This window comes from Tachypleus tridentatus, chromosome 13 (assembly GCF_004210375.1).
Source record: "Tachypleus tridentatus isolate NWPU-2018 chromosome 13, ASM421037v1, whole genome shotgun sequence".
NCBI lineage: Eukaryota > Metazoa > Arthropoda > Merostomata > Xiphosura > Limulidae > Tachypleus > Tachypleus tridentatus.
In genome coordinates, this window is record NC_134837.1 from 134,110,898 (window position 1) to 134,126,964 (window position 16,067).

At 33.7% G+C, this 16,067-nt stretch overlaps 1 protein-coding gene across 6 annotated transcripts in view; it reads right to left on the reverse strand.

Moving 5' to 3' along the window:
* LOC143238939 (uncharacterized) overlaps positions 1-16,067 on the reverse strand; it is a 101,266-nt gene that overhangs the window by 15,258 nt on the left and 69,941 nt on the right. For all 6 annotated transcript variants that reach the window (XM_076479599.1, XM_076479598.1, XM_076479595.1 and 3 more), the window contains exons 3-7: positions 6,992-7,602; positions 4,282-4,636; positions 3,411-3,586; positions 1,646-1,780; positions 269-556 (exon numbers count right to left, since the gene is read on the reverse strand). In XM_076479599.1, the coding sequence (XP_076335714.1) occupies positions 269-556; positions 1,646-1,780; positions 3,411-3,586; positions 4,282-4,636; positions 6,992-7,602 (1,565 nt within the window). The remainder of the gene's footprint in view (positions 1-268; positions 557-1,645; positions 1,781-3,410; positions 3,587-4,281; positions 4,637-6,991; positions 7,603-16,067) is intronic.

Below are 16,067 nucleotides of genomic sequence, written 5' to 3' on the forward strand. Positions count from 1 at the left end.
TCTTTTTATTTTGTTATAAATGTGTTTATATACTTTTAGTTTGTATGATTGATCCACTATCCATAAATATTTTTGCTAATCTTATTTAATGTTAGCCCTGCATATGCATGTGTATATTTTAGTTTCATAAATAGAATCACTGATCCATGAAACAATAAATAGAGCCACAGTATAACCCTAAAAAAATCAAAGAGCTAGAGTCATTTGCAAAGTTCTTCAGACCAGATAGATGAAAGCATTATAGTTTTCTGAAATAATCTAAAGTTACCTCTTTTACTATCCTTAAATCCCTTCCATATTTAACTTCTGTGTCAATAAATTCTAGGATTGTTTCTTTTCTCTCACACCGTTTTTTGTCACACCTCTTGCACACCAAAGGACAGTATAAGAGTCCAGTACTTCCATCTTCCCTCGGTTTAACAAGCTGTTCACAGTCAGCACATTGCTGTTCCTCGCCACCATTTGTCTTGTCAATCTGTCTTAAACGATTAGGTTTACTAGTTTCTGTTCCAACTCCACTGTCATTCCTTTCGACCTCGGCAGTCAGAGGTCGCTCCTGTGATGACAGAGCAAGTACATAACACAACAGAAAACAAGTTGGACAAGATTATACTAAACAATAAACAAAATATATTTGTATTGTACAAATCAGTTATATGATGCACTTCTACACTCAACATTGTATCAATTTATATCTGCATCTTTCCTGACTGCCATATATACAACACTATGATTACAATATGACTATGTGAACAGACAAACATTTGAAAACACTGTAGAACAAAAATGCTACATACCTTTTGACCACCTACCATTTCTGAAAAAGACTCCTTTACAGAATGTTGTTCTTAATTATCATACAAGTATTGTGCTTGTAAGAACTACATAAACTACTAGATACAGTATATCACAAGTACGTATGTAGATCTAGTAAAACTGGTAACTGAAATTTGAGTCTAACAATATTACTAAAACTATAAACTGTCCTTTTTCTTAAGTACAATTGCATTACAAATGAAGTGCTACTTAACACATTAATACTATCTTTTACTCATTAAGTTTATTATCAACACCAACATCTTTACAAATCCATAATGCCCAATTGTTTTTAATTGAAAAATTATAAATGTTTCAATTATACTGTCTTGAACCCAGAATTTTAGTAAATTAAATCCTCCAGCTTACCACTGAAACTGAAAGGGCTTATGAAGTTATAAAATGTGTGTACTGTACATGAAATGTTGTAGTAATTTTTCTCCTTTAATAAAAACTTACAGTTCCCAAATTGCAGAGTCCAATAATGAGTGGTTTGAAATTATCCTCAAAACAAGAGTTAATCTATCATTCAAATTATTTCCCTTGGCTTAATTTAATATCATATTTCAAAGCTGTTTTTAATTTGTCATAATAAAAATTAATTTTTCACAAATTTTTAAGATAAAAGATGTTAATCACTAAACATAAATCTGGAAGTATATATAAAACAGGATTTTGAAAATATAAAAAAATTTGTACTGTATAATCACATCAAAAGAAAACGTCTTTAATTTTAGACATAATCGAAATAATAATAGTTAATTTACACATCTATAAATACCGATTTGATAGTTTTATAAAGTAACACTAGGTGACACCAGCATCTCACCTTTATAGTTTGTACACTTTCTGGATTTTGACTGGGTGGGAGAGTAGATGTATTATTCTGTTCACTGTTGCTGCTTGACTGGCTAGAGCTACTTAAGTTACTTATTCTGTTTCTGTTGTTCCTGCTACATGTTTTCTGGAAAATTTTGGAAACAAAATGCTGAAATACCACAGTTATAGGCCTCATACAGGACAACTAGTCTTGTCTAGGGTTAAGGTTCACAACAAAACATGGCAATTACCAACTACAAAACTAACTCTTTTTGATTTGTACAAACATAAAAAAAATAGATGAAACTATAACTTTCTACATCAATCACTTAAAATCAAAGCAGAAAAACTTATTAAAAACAACAAAAAACTTTAACAATTACTTTTCATTAGAAAGTAAAAGAATTATTGTTATTACGCCCTTAATTAAACTACTGAAAAGCATTTAAATTTTATCCAAAATATATCCATACATAAAACAGAATCTTATTTTCTTCCATAAAAAACACAAAGTTTACAGTTGCATTGTCATTAAAGTGAATTGGCACAATATTTCTAACCAAAATCAGCAGTTTTTTTAGAGTCAGACTAAAGATAAAAGGTTTGTTAACAATAACTGTAAATCTAAAGATACCTAAATTTTCAATTTAATTGTATTTTGTATTATTTATTCATTTCTTTTTACTTTCTTCTGGTCACTTGAATGAAGGAAAAAAAAAGAAACCAAAACCAAACCTTTTCTGATCACATTTTGACAGAAAAGTCACATACTACAATAATATTTCTTACAATAAGACTTGCCATTGCTATGATTTTTGTAAGTCTTCCAATATGTAAACAGCATCTTTGGTACAGTTAGCCACACCAAAAATGTTAATATCATCTGCAAACTTCAAAATTATGTTAGTCATTCCAGAGTCAATATTATTAAAACAAGTCACAAACAGTAAAAACCCCAGCACAGAGCCCTGATGCACACCACTTGTACACTTGTAACTGTGATCCAGTCAAGTCTAACACCATTTATACAAGTTACAGAACCCTCTTAGCTATAAATTAATATTAGGGCTGTGGATTTGCATACAAGAATACACTTTGACTTTTTTTCTATAGAAGTTGAAATACAGAAGTGAAATTCTGTAGACACTTAATGGAACTTAATGATGGTTCTTTTGGTAGTTCCAAGTAGGGTACCACTTGTCTTTTAGAAGCTAGTAATTGATACCAGGAATAAGATTTGCCAGATACGTGCTGGAACGTAAAGATGGTTCTTTTTCGAACTCCAAGTGGAGTACCATTTGTTGTTTGGAAGCTAGTATTGACTTCCATAATTCCTTTATATGCTTTTAGTTCATGAAGAAGAGTTAAGAAAACATGACACTTCATACACTAGATATAAGATCCTGACAAAGTGAGTACTTCTTTTATGTGAATTTAATATTGATTAACAACATTTTTTTCTGCTTTGAAAATATGTTTATATAACTTTATCTTTTACTACACAACAGGTGCTGGACAATGCTTTTGTATTACAGCAGTTAAAGGATGCCTAATGTAGCACATCACTCTTACACTTTTTAACATCATGTTAACTTATCCTTACAATGTGACCACGTTAAGCAGCACTTATTAATACACCTCTATGTAAAAGTTATTATATGAAAGAGATTTTCAAATTACTAACATTTACTTTGTTATTCAAAGACCAGTTGAATTTTTCTAAGAAAATGATATGAAAAAAGAAAAGTTCCACACATTCTGTACAGCATACTCACATCTGGTTCCGGTTTGTCTTCTGGTTCTACCACTTCATCTTCATCCAGAAGTTCAGTGGGTTCTTCGATAAAATTTTCCAAACCTCTTTCTTTGGCAACTTCCAAATAACTGAGAATTTCTGCTTTAGAGGCACCCTCAAAAAACGACTTCCTTGGGGAGTCCAAGGGGTGCAAACCTGCAAGTTAATATTACTTGTATTGGCATATTTTTCATAGATAATCCTTAACATAAACATCTTGTTCACACTAACATTGTTCTTCTGTTGAATACACATAAGCACACTTAAGAAAATTTATAATGTCTTTTTCTATAGACAACACTTTACAATGGAAACTACAAAAGAAATACACCACTCTTCCTTCCAATGTAAGATACTAGAGAAATTCAACAATTTTTCTTTTGGAAAAATGCTAGATAGTAAGTAAATGCAATGGTTTCCTTCTTAATACTGCTAAATATATAGGAAATACATAATATTTTCTTCCAATATTATATACCACAGAAACACAAACTTTCCTTACAACACGGCTATATGTCAAACAAATATTCCTTCCTAATAATACTACACACTTAAGAATAACAACTTCCTTTATAACAACACTATATACTAAAACACACAAAATCTTTCATTCTTGCTATTGATGCATGCTAAAGAAACACAAAACTTTCCTTATAACAAGTTTATATGCTAATACAGCATCACAAACTTTCCTTCCCAATAATGCTATATGTTGGAAAAACACAAAGACACTTTCCTTTATAACTATGCTAAACATAAAAAAAATAATTTCAATAAGGTTTACATTTTTTAAAGAAATAATTCATTACTGTATTTGTATCATAACACAGGATATACGTAACTAACACTACCTATATTAAGTTCTAGTTTCTCAGGAAGTTCTTCGTAAATTGGTTCAGCTTTGATACATTCATAAATGTTTTCTCCATCTTCCTCTCCTTGTTTCATCATGCCTTCATCATACAATTTTAACTCTTTTACTGTTTCACCTGCTATTTCTACTTCAGGAAGATCTTGAAAAGAAATAACAGAGACCTGTTTTTCTTGCGAGGTGGACGGCAGGAGAGAGTTTGGCACGTGGATGACGATGTCGTTAGCTGCCAATGGGTTCTTTTCATCAATGAAGCTGCTGCCTACGGAACTTTCACTCTCCTCATCATCACCTTCTATGAGGGTGTAAAACAGTGGTCTTGAATAGGCCATGATCTATAACAAAAACAGGTTTCAGTTATTAAATCTTTGTGGATTGGCACTAAAAAAAAACAAAACACTTTACATTTCTTGCTCTACTAAACAACAAAACAAGAAACATTGAAATTCAGTTTTCCAGCAACAGTTATTAGATTCAATAAAAAACAATAATGGTCAAAGAGACGTACATTATTAACATGATGATGGGTTGTTCTGTAACTTCAAAAGTTAAAGAACTAATACTGTTTCATCCACACTTTTCTTGCAGACTTTCATCTTTAACAGTTATCAGAAATAGCTGAGAGTAAGTGTTGACTCTGAGGTTTCTCGTATAACAAAACTAATATTATTTATTAGAACCCCTAGTTTGGGTATCACTTTTCATTCTCTAAGAAAATATTATACCGAAATATCTTATAGGATTATGGGTGCAGTAAACACTTAAACAATGCAGCTTAAATATGTTTAGCTTTTGTTTTTAAAAAAAAACATGTACTTCAAGTGTGGATAAAGGATAATGTTATGTCCACTATCCATATAATTATTATATTTCTCAAATAACATTTTAAGTTCATAATAAGTGTTAGATTTAAGCTACGTAAAATAAAATGCACATTTCTCCATGTTTTTCCATATGAAACATCTGAAAAAACCTAAACAATATGAGGTAAAAACCTTCATTCACTATGTAGAAAAATCCTCTATGTGAGAAAAAACCCCATACAATGTATGGGAAAAAATCCTCAAACAACACTTGGAATATAAATAACCCCTGAAACAATATGTAAAAAATGTCTGTGCATTTTATTCTACTTAATGCATTTAAATGATGTAAGAATCCAATAACTTATAAACTAGCTATTATATGACAACAATAGTTTTGTAGGTTTCAATATAAATGGAGAAGATTTGCCTGCAAGTTCTCCAAGAATAAATAATGAATACCACTAAAGCAGATTTGAAATGTTGAGAGAGGAACTAGAACATAAAGCAGAAATCCTGATAAAACATACACTACATCATGTAGTTTCAAAGCTTATGGATGAGCACTGTTATTGGAAACCAGAAAACAAGAATATTCTCAACAGTGTTTTCTGAGATTCCTCAGTTATGAGTGTGAGTCTGTTAACGACTTTACAGGTATCACCACTTTAATGATCATGGAACTAAATCAAATGAGAAACTCAACTGTTTTAAAACTTTTTATAACCTAATGTCTATCCAAATGTTAAGTATTACAAAACAAACAAATATTATAACATCACAACCATAATGACACAACTCGAAAGCTCATATTTTGTACTAATTCCAATAGAGTGATTCAAGAACATTATAATACAATTGTTTAGAAACCTCATTACAGTGTAACAGTATGTTGCTACATGCAAATGGGCTTTCTAAAGACAGTATATCTTAACAGTTTATTTTCTATTGCAAAAGGCTCTGTCCTAAGATTGGAATGTCCAAAGGACATCAATCCTCACCATTGGCTTTACACAATCCATCTAGTTTACAAGTAAAATAGAAATTGCAAAAATATTTATTGGTGCTGCATCTAGTAAGTTAATGTGTCTTTTTACGAATATCATGAATACCCATTTCGTCCTCCAGTTTTTGTGGGTATGCAACAGTTGCTGTTAAAACAAGTTGTGTACACTGACTTGTGTCACTTTTCCAGATGGAGACCTTTCTTGATTATGTTGCATTCTGTTGCCTTGGAAATGCCACTGACTTTTACAATTGAAGATACCTATCACAAGATGATGCACTTTGTTTGCCATTGTTGCAAGTCTCTTATTGGTTGGTCCTGATATTCCAAGTTGATCCATATTCTTCATTTTCCAATACCGTTAAGTACAAGGAATATCTTCTATTGTAAATTAAAAATCTCGGACTAAACACGTCTTTATGAAGTGAGTTTTTAAATACTTTGCATTAGAATAAGCTATTATGTATATATCTATTCTAAAAGTAATAAATTTTCAGTGGCCTTACACTACTTATGAAATGCCAAACAATATCTAATGTTCTGATACATTCTGTACCATCATGACTTTACATAAACTGTGAATGCCAAGTGACTTGCTGATTTACCTATTCAGAATCATTTTAAAATAAAGTACTCAACTCTGTATAGTTGACACTGGCTAAGCTTTCTTTTGAATAACAAATTATAGATATTACCTTGGCGACCTAGCAGAATGACTGGACCTTTTATAGAAAGTACTTGCAAGACTAAAAAGCCACAAGAAACTTTATAACTAAGAAGTGTGCAGAGCAAACAATTTTATTTTTATTTGTATAAAGTTTAATTCAGGTACAATTGTAACCGAATTATTACGTTTCTTGAAACTACAAAACTGTCAATACCTTTTCGGTGCGTCCTGATGGAGTTTTAAACGTATAGCAGGGCTCGAAGGTGGCTTCATCTGGAGTTCCAGGTAAAGAGTCTGTGCTACTTGCCGAAGAACACGAATCAAAGTTGTCAAAGCGTTCAATAATTCTAGCGGAAGGACTGTCATGACTCGTAGCAGATCCTGGATGGCCTTCAAGTCGAAGATGGTATCTCTTCTTTACGTGCCTATTCGTCTCTTCAATGGCCTTAACGTCTGTTTCAGTATCACTAATCACCTTGCTCAAAGCATGTTTGTGGGCGTAGTCATCGCTATTTTGGAAACTGGAATTTTGATTACAAGAACCTAAAACCAAAGATGTTTCACTGAATTTATTTACACTATTGGATATACTCTGTGTAACTTGGCTCTCTTCTAATTCCCTAGAAGGTGGTGTAGCTCCATCCAACGGTACATCTTTTGGGCTCACGCTAGGCCCGTTAGCCCAATTTTGGGGGCTATGCAAGAACTCATCAACAGAATTCTCCTGATCTACCGTGCAATCATAATTAGCGACGGGAGAGAGCAAAATGGTTTTTGGAAAAGGTAAAGATTCTTTAGCCCCACTGGGCTTGTCCCGAGTTTCACCTGAAAGACAATGAATTAAACATTTATGTTTAAAAAATGTTCTCAAATATAATACGATTTTGCGCAAGATTTTTTTTTCCAGTTGAATTTACTTTACGGAAATACTGACACACTAACACTATCGGCAAGCCTTGACATAGTTCTATTCTCAAATTTACTCCCTCTTACGGGATAAAAGTGTATTAACCAAATTCATTAAAATATAAATTCGAATAATGGTCACAGCTACGACTTAGTTGAATAACCTTTATCAAAAATGATCTCAAAATAGTTTGCAGGAGAGAAACTATCGTGTAAATTGTGTCAGGTATTTCTGAACTCCGTGTCAAATAACAGATACTTTAATAGTGAAACTGGGATGCTGGGTGACACTTGATACACGTCACTTTATAAAAGTTCTCTAACAGCCGATATATGATCGGTAATATGACTTTACAGAGACAAGAGTTGTTTAGGTCAAAACAAATTCATCATGATTCGTAAATTAATCACGTTCAAACATAACACTAACTATGTTACTGTGGCGAGACAGCAATGACATCGCAAGCGCAATAGTCTCTACAGAATCTTAGTAGGTATTTATTGCCAGAGGTTTGTCTGCTGTGTAAAACGAGGCCACAGTGATAAGACACCAGGAACTGAGCTGGTTTGTCACTCTGCGTTAACACCTGGCACCATTTTGATTGTATCTAGGTACATTCCGCAGGATTAAAGTGAGAGAAAGCGGACAATGAGAGGTCACACGTCCCTTTTCTCCACGCGACTTTAGTCCACAAATTTCAGGTACTATTACCCAAGTCAACCACTATATAATGACAACTTTACCACAGAAGATGAAAACTATTGTACATTGATTAAGTTATATCCCTGAAGATTTAAAGATAAACGTCTAGAGGTAAAATAACAAACTTCCTTTAATTTAAATTTCTCTAGACCCCTTTCTTCTCTAAGCCAGTTTCGCAAAAAGTTAGAGATTTAAGTTAGTCATCTAGTGGTAGAATATTAAACTTTAATTAGTATTTTCACTGCTTGTTTTCTTCTCCAGACAGGTTTTGAGAAACTCTTTAAAAACAATTAAGCTAGTTACCACTTCAGTCCGAGCTCTAACTGAAATGAATGATTTGGATATTCGCACAACTACTACTACATGAGGGCTATCTGCGTTACCATCCGTGGTGGTGATCAAATAAACTAGAGGGAAGGCAGCACCTACCGCCAACTTTCGGGTTACTGTAATCAAGCAATAGGATTTGATGGTCTTTCTCATAACGCTCCCACAGCGTCAAAATGCCCCTCATAATCAAGTATGCTAACTAATACACCACATTCAATCAATTAACAGCTGTAATTTATTGATTTATCAAGATAATTAAATTCATTCCTGACATTATATTATACTAAATAGATCCATGGCTACTCGAGGGTTAAGTAACTACACAACTTAGGAGCTTTTCTCAACATAACGGTCAATCATCCCATCGGTTCTTTATGCAAACTTAACTGGACTATTTATGCGCCAAATTGTATGTTTTTTGGACTTTCTTAGTTCCAGGGTCCTTAATAATATACGACACATAATAAAAAATTTAAAAATACCATCAATACTACAAATTAATACCATTACATACTGGTACCCTGTGTTCTACCCCTAATTGAAATGATCGATTTAAAAACACACAGGGACAGTTTGTTTTTGATATTCGCACTAAACTACACAAGGGCTATCTGCGCTAGCCATCCGCTAACTTTGAACAAATAAACTAGAGGCAGCACCCACCGCTGCCAATCATTAAGTTAGCCATTGGGCCCGGCATGGCCAAGCGTGTTAAGGCGTTCAACTCGTAATCTGAGGGTCGCGGGTTCGAATCCTGGTCGCACGAAACATGCTCACCCTTTCAGCCGTGGGGACGTTATAATGTGACGGTCAATCCCACTATTCGTTGGTAAAAAAAGTAGCCCAAGTGTTGGCGGTGGGTGGTGATGACTAGCTGCCTTCCCTCTAGTCTTACACTGCTAAATTAGGGACCGCTAGCACAGATAGCCCTCGAGCAGCTTTCTGCGAAATTTAAAACAAACAAACAAGTTAGCCCTCTATTGATAAAACATCAAACTTTAATTAATATTTCCATTGTCTTTACTCAGCTTTATTTTATTTTTCAACCATCTTTACACTGTGTGTTGTAGCGGGATAAAACAAAATTACTTAATTATGAAAAAGAAAAAAGTCAATAATGCAAGGATTAACTTCGACTCATGTGCCAATATTTGTACAATTCATTCTAAGAGTTATAAAATAGCGAAACATAGAGTAATCCTGTTATCATTAACACAAATTCACTTTGATATTTTTGCAAAAATCGTCCTAAATGCATTCACTGGGCACATTCTGAAATAAAAAAACCAACAGCACCCGCCGTCATTAGAGCCGTGTGCAATTCATTGTTCGCAATAACAGGTTTGACTGCTGTTTTTAACGCACCTGCAACCGAAAGTGTGGAAACGTTAAGTCAGCCCCTTCGAACACGGCTGCTTTAAACGCGAGAAATTGTCGCGACCCGTACACTTTACACAGCATACTAGCAATACGGCGAATCAGCAGTCAATGGGTTAAGCGATATCACGTCTCGGAATTTGGACCATTTGATACGTAACATAGAATGGTAATTGCGAAGCCACCATTAAATTTTATTTTAAAATCCCGAATCCCTGTATCAAAAATATTTCTTAGCGAGAAATGCAACAGAAATCACTGTTTTCTATTTTTTTGTTCCAACGAATTACTTTTAACAATATGATTGTTTTAACAACATGATTGTTTTTTATTCTCAATGACACTTCGTATTCTTATTCCCACCTCCTTTTTCTTCATATAAAGTGAAAAATTAAACTAATTTAAATAAACATGATTACTACTTACAGTCAACAACTGGTTACCAATAATTTATTAGCACAAATTAACCCTAATGTAATGTTTCTACCACAAAAAATTGAAATGAACAAAGTTGGGCAAACAACATTTCAGAAGGGATACATTCTCTTCGGATTGCTGTCAGTAACAAATTCTAGCCAACACTTCCAAGGGCTAAGGAGAAAAAATCATAACACGAGTCCCCATCCTTTCCTACATAGACACACCCTAACTAATAAAATCAAAATCAAAACTCCAGGCTATAATGTAGTTGAAAATATTTTTTGACTAGAAATATTTGACAAACTTGAGGGCTTTTTTATTGTAATATGGTTACAGATATATCGGTGCATATGCAGACGATGTTCACTAGAAAATTAATTTATATACAAATGGAAAGAAAACAGTGCTTATGAATCGCCAATAAGAAAACTATATACTCATATACTTTATAATTAAAAATATATCACCATTTAAGCATGCCCCAAGCTCTAGTGTAAATTTACCTAGACACTGATAAATATATAGGCCAGCATTATGTACTGTATCTGTATACCATTCTTACAGGGATGTGAAACTGGGTGTAATTTTTAGTCATATACATATATTTTACCCTGGACTTCTTTCCTACGGTAATGGAGTTGTGACCCGTTGAACAACTTAAACTACCAGGTCTTAGTATATTGTACCTCCCCCTCACTTAGGACTTGATATGTAGTGATCTTTTTTTCTAACCCTGGATATTTGTACACCAAAGAAATATTCTCGTAAGTAGTTCTTAGTAAGGTTCATTTCAACAGGTCAAACTACCACAAAAACAGTTAAGAATCCTTCTAACTTTCAGTATAGAGATAGCACAAAATCAGCAGCTCATTTTACGCAAGTAGGATTACCGTAAGAAAGGTAACAACTTTAATGAAAGTTTGAAGTTCATATGAAAGATCAACCATCAAGAATTCCCAGTTCTCCTCGACCCAAAAGTTTTCAAGAATTAGTATTACTTCTTTAAATGTTGAACTGGGACGAATTCGGAATTCACACGCAAGCGCCGAAACCAGACTCTGTGTATGAAATACCAAAACCAGTTTTAATAACAAAAACCAGACTTAGAAAGAAACCTAAACACCAAAATCAGGCTTAATAACAGACAGTAAATCACAAAAATACTGATTTTGTATGAAGCATATGTGAACCTAGGCATATTTTATAAGTTATGTGTTTAGGACTACACAACTTTTAATTTTCTGAGTTGATAATTTGATATTAAAGTGAATGGGTCCTAAAATAATACCTTAAGTCAGGAATGGACAACTGCCAAAAAAAAGAACTTGCAAGGCGACTTATTAATCCTATATCAAAGCGTTTAGTTTCACTTCCACGCTGCACATCTATACGAAAAACACATATTTCTTAAATTATAATTCAGCGCACTTTATCAAAGAAAATACTAAAATAATGACTTAAAACATTTTATTTGATATTTGTGAACTGTCAAACGATATTGAACGTGTCATTTCCAAGCGAATCATATCTGTACTTTCACAAACTAGTAGGCCCGGCATGGCCAGATGGTTAAGGCACTCGACTCGTAATCTGAGGAGCGCGGGTTCGAATCCGCGTTATATCAAACATGCTCGCCCTTTTAGCCGTGGAGATGTTATAATGTTACGTTCAATCCCACTATTCGTTGGTAAAGACAAGCTACCTTCCTTATAGTCTTAAAACTGCTAAATTAGGGACGGTTAGCGCAGATAGCCCTCGATTAGCTTTACGCGAAATTCAAAAACAAACAAAAAAGTACACGATTGCTTGTTAACGTCCTGTGTACAGTAATTTGCCTTGAATGATTGTATTATGTAGCCCGTTAGATTAAACGTAAGGCTTGTTAATTTGTAGTGGATTTTGTGGACTTCTGCTATCATATATTTTAAGTGGATGTACTCTGTATTCGTAACTTCACATTTCAAATTTTAAGGCAATCTATTAAGAAATATAAGACATATAACATCTCCAATTTTGTACGAGTTTTTTTTCTTTGCACTAAAAGTACAGAAACTTTATTGAATTATTTAATAAAACATACTTTTACGGATGTTATTTTCCAAATGTGCTACACTGATACATCTTTAGAACCTAAAATTGTACGTATCATTTGGTGTAAATATAAGCCACACATGCAAAGTTATTCAACAAAGTTGCTCAAATTTAACGAATATTTTGTGCACGCCTACGCAAAAAGTGACGCGAGTTATCGGTCTAATATTTTTACTACAGTAGACCGTTTTCAGTTTTATGCCATTCAGATTAAAAATAACTGATTTATAGCAGCAAAATTATAGAGTGAAAGCACGTGCAGATGCTTAAGTATTGATTAGATCAAGCAACTTAGGAGTTTCTATCTCAAGTTTTCAAAAGAATCGTAGCGGTGGACGATTATTATTTATTATATATTGCAAACATTGCGTTATAAATCTACTAAACTTCATAAAATTCTGCTAATTAATGAGCTTTTGCAGTGATGACAAGAAACTGTTCCATGGCGTTGGAAAAAGAGGTTATTAATACTGTTTTACTCTAAAAACTACCACCATATATGTTACAAAACCTGGTTGATTCTGTAAATTAAAGATCTATTTTAAATAATAGGGTTGCAGTCCTAAAGCTATTGTTGATTATTATCGAATCTTAGTTTCTTATGTGGTGTGGTTTTTTGGGTGCTATTGACGAAAAGTGATATCTTATCAAAAAGATCTTAGATGTGACAAAAAAACAACAACTCAAAAACATATGGTCAATAAAGGATTCAGTGTGCGACTTAAAATAATGAAATGAAAATGGCGGCCAAAGTGGTAGCTACACTTATAACTACTGGTTTGGCCGCCAAATTTGATATCATTCCTTTCAGTCTCACGCTGAATCCTTGTTTTGGCTGAACTTTTTTCACACCTAAGGTATTTTTGATCAGATAAATGCTATAGCGGTTCTTGTTAAATCTGTTAATCACACATTTTATTATCAATTTTCACGTTTCACGTCTTTTAAAAATAATATAATAATTTATCTACTTACATTAACGTAAAATCATCATTTACAAAAACAATTAAGTACATGTTCGAAAAATATATACAACTTGCGGTGTTTTTTTTGTTTTTTTTACAGCATTAAAAGTTAGGGTTAAAGTGTTCAGGAATTGAGTTAAGCCTTATCCTAAACTAATCATCTATAACTTCTGTTTTTCCAAATCAAAGTTAATAAAACAATTAATCTTCACCCAAATAATAACAGAAGGAAATAACATGCAAGTTAAACCGGTTAACCTAAATATGTTTGGTACTTGTACTGTCCCAAAGTAGGTCAGGGCCGACAGAAAACAAACTGTAAACGTAAGGAAATCACAGTACTCTTTGAGGTACGATTAAAAGTACTCGTTTGACAGGTCGCCAGGCGGCCGCCCAGATTTTGTAGCCTGGTTAACCCCTCTAAATGAGGGAGATCACGAACTGGCCCATAGACAGGGATGGACAGAACATTATAGTCGTACCGTTAGCTCGTGAGTTGCTAGAAACACAGCTAGTTCAGAAAACAACAACAACAAAAACTCGTTATCTGAACCAATATGAATAATAACCAAACTTTTAAGGTTTTTATTTGTACGAACTTCTATCTATGATGAAGGTCATACATGTTTCATTTCGCTACAAAACATTAATCAAATAAATAAATTAAAACTAGAAGTACAGTGGAGCGCCGTTAAGCCGCGGTATTTGGGGGGTCAACCTGCTTAACCGCGGCTTAAACCTTTGTGACTGAAAAGCCGAAGTCGCCAACAGCTCCGCCGAGGAGCCTCATCCGGGCCATTGCGTGATCATTATATCGGATTATCGAATTAAAAATAATACTTTAATTATTGATCACTTTTTTCACGGATTTACCGAGAATTAACTTTAATGTATGGAGAGGTGTGATTCGGTAACAATGGCGGCCTCCATAAAGCTGACATAGAGAGCGAATAAGGTAGATTAACGGTCGATTTCTATTGTAATATATTTTATTTATTTCCCAAATTAAAGCAAATCCTTTTTAAATATCCCCTTGAAGTTATAAAGCCAGGATTAAATTCGTAAGCCGCGTTTTTACACGTTCTTAAATTAGCGGTGAGCCGCGATAATCCTCGCTCACAAGACTTGCTACAGCGGCTTAAGCGATTTCGCGGTTTACTGGTTCGTGGCTTAATGGCGCTCCACTGTATTGTGTGTTTGTGTTTTTCTCATGGCAAAGCCACATCAGGCTATCTGCTGAGCCCACCAAGGGGAATCAAATCCCTAATTTTAGCGTTGTAAATTCGTAGACTTACCGCTGTACCAGCAGGGGGCAACTAGAAGTAACAATGTTTAACATTTTTCTTAACATTTACTTAAACGTTTTTTAGATTCGTAACTTTGCCTGTTTCAGGGCTCCTAATAATATAAGACATGGTTCACAAAGCATATACATAAACAAACAAACAAAAAAAAACACCACAAAAGATATTTCAAATTAATACTTCTAATTACTGCCAGGAATTCTTAAGTATATTACATTCATATATTTAGTTATTTCATTTGAACAGTAAATGCTGCAAATATAATGAATTTGGTGTTTGTTTGTTGAATTTCACCCAAAGCTACGCGAGAGCTAGCCGCATACCCAATTTTGAAGTAATCAACAAGAGCGAAAACAGCTAGTTAAGCAACACCTACCGCCAACTCTTGGGTTATTCATTTACAATGAGCAGTCGGATAAACGTCATATTAAAATGTCCTCACCTGGCTGAAAAAGGGAAGCATGTTCGTTTACGGAGTTCAGCTACACGACCCGTAGAGTGCCCTACCACTCAGTGCAAAGAAACTGGTGATTTGGAGGTTTAAACATTTCTTTTAAATTATTACACTACGTACTTCTGATTTAAATACTTTGCTACAATAATATTTTTAAGAATCTCACTGCAAACAGTTAACATACAAAATTAAAACACTTAAAGTCTTCTCCAACAGCTGAGAAAACGTATAGGGTAGATACAACAAATTTTCTGTTAATAAAATCTTGTCTAACAGAACACTAAACATTTCATCATAACAGCAGTTGTATTTCAAATAGGGCTTTAAAAGTGTTCTTTCTCAAGAGTAAATAAAACAAAAATTATTATCTCAGGACGGCTGGTATCGGTATTAACACTTTTACTGATAAAACAGAGAACAACGTTTCGACCTTCTCATGTCATATTCAGGTTAACAAAGAGTTTACAACTGACCGTTGCCGGGCACATGTCTTAGGGACGAGAGTGTAAACGGGTACAAGATTTTAGGTGGTGTTGCAGTTGGATATTAGGTTATTAATTAGTATAGGTATAAAGGTATTCCTTTATATTGGTTTAATTTAGGTTTTAGTTACTGTACAAGTAAGGCTACTTTGACTTTGCGTTTGTTTTTATTTCTTTCTCTACTTAATATCTGGGTCTCTTCTATGGCTATGTTGTGTTTATTTGATTTGCAGTGTTCAAAAATGTGTGAAGGTGTTT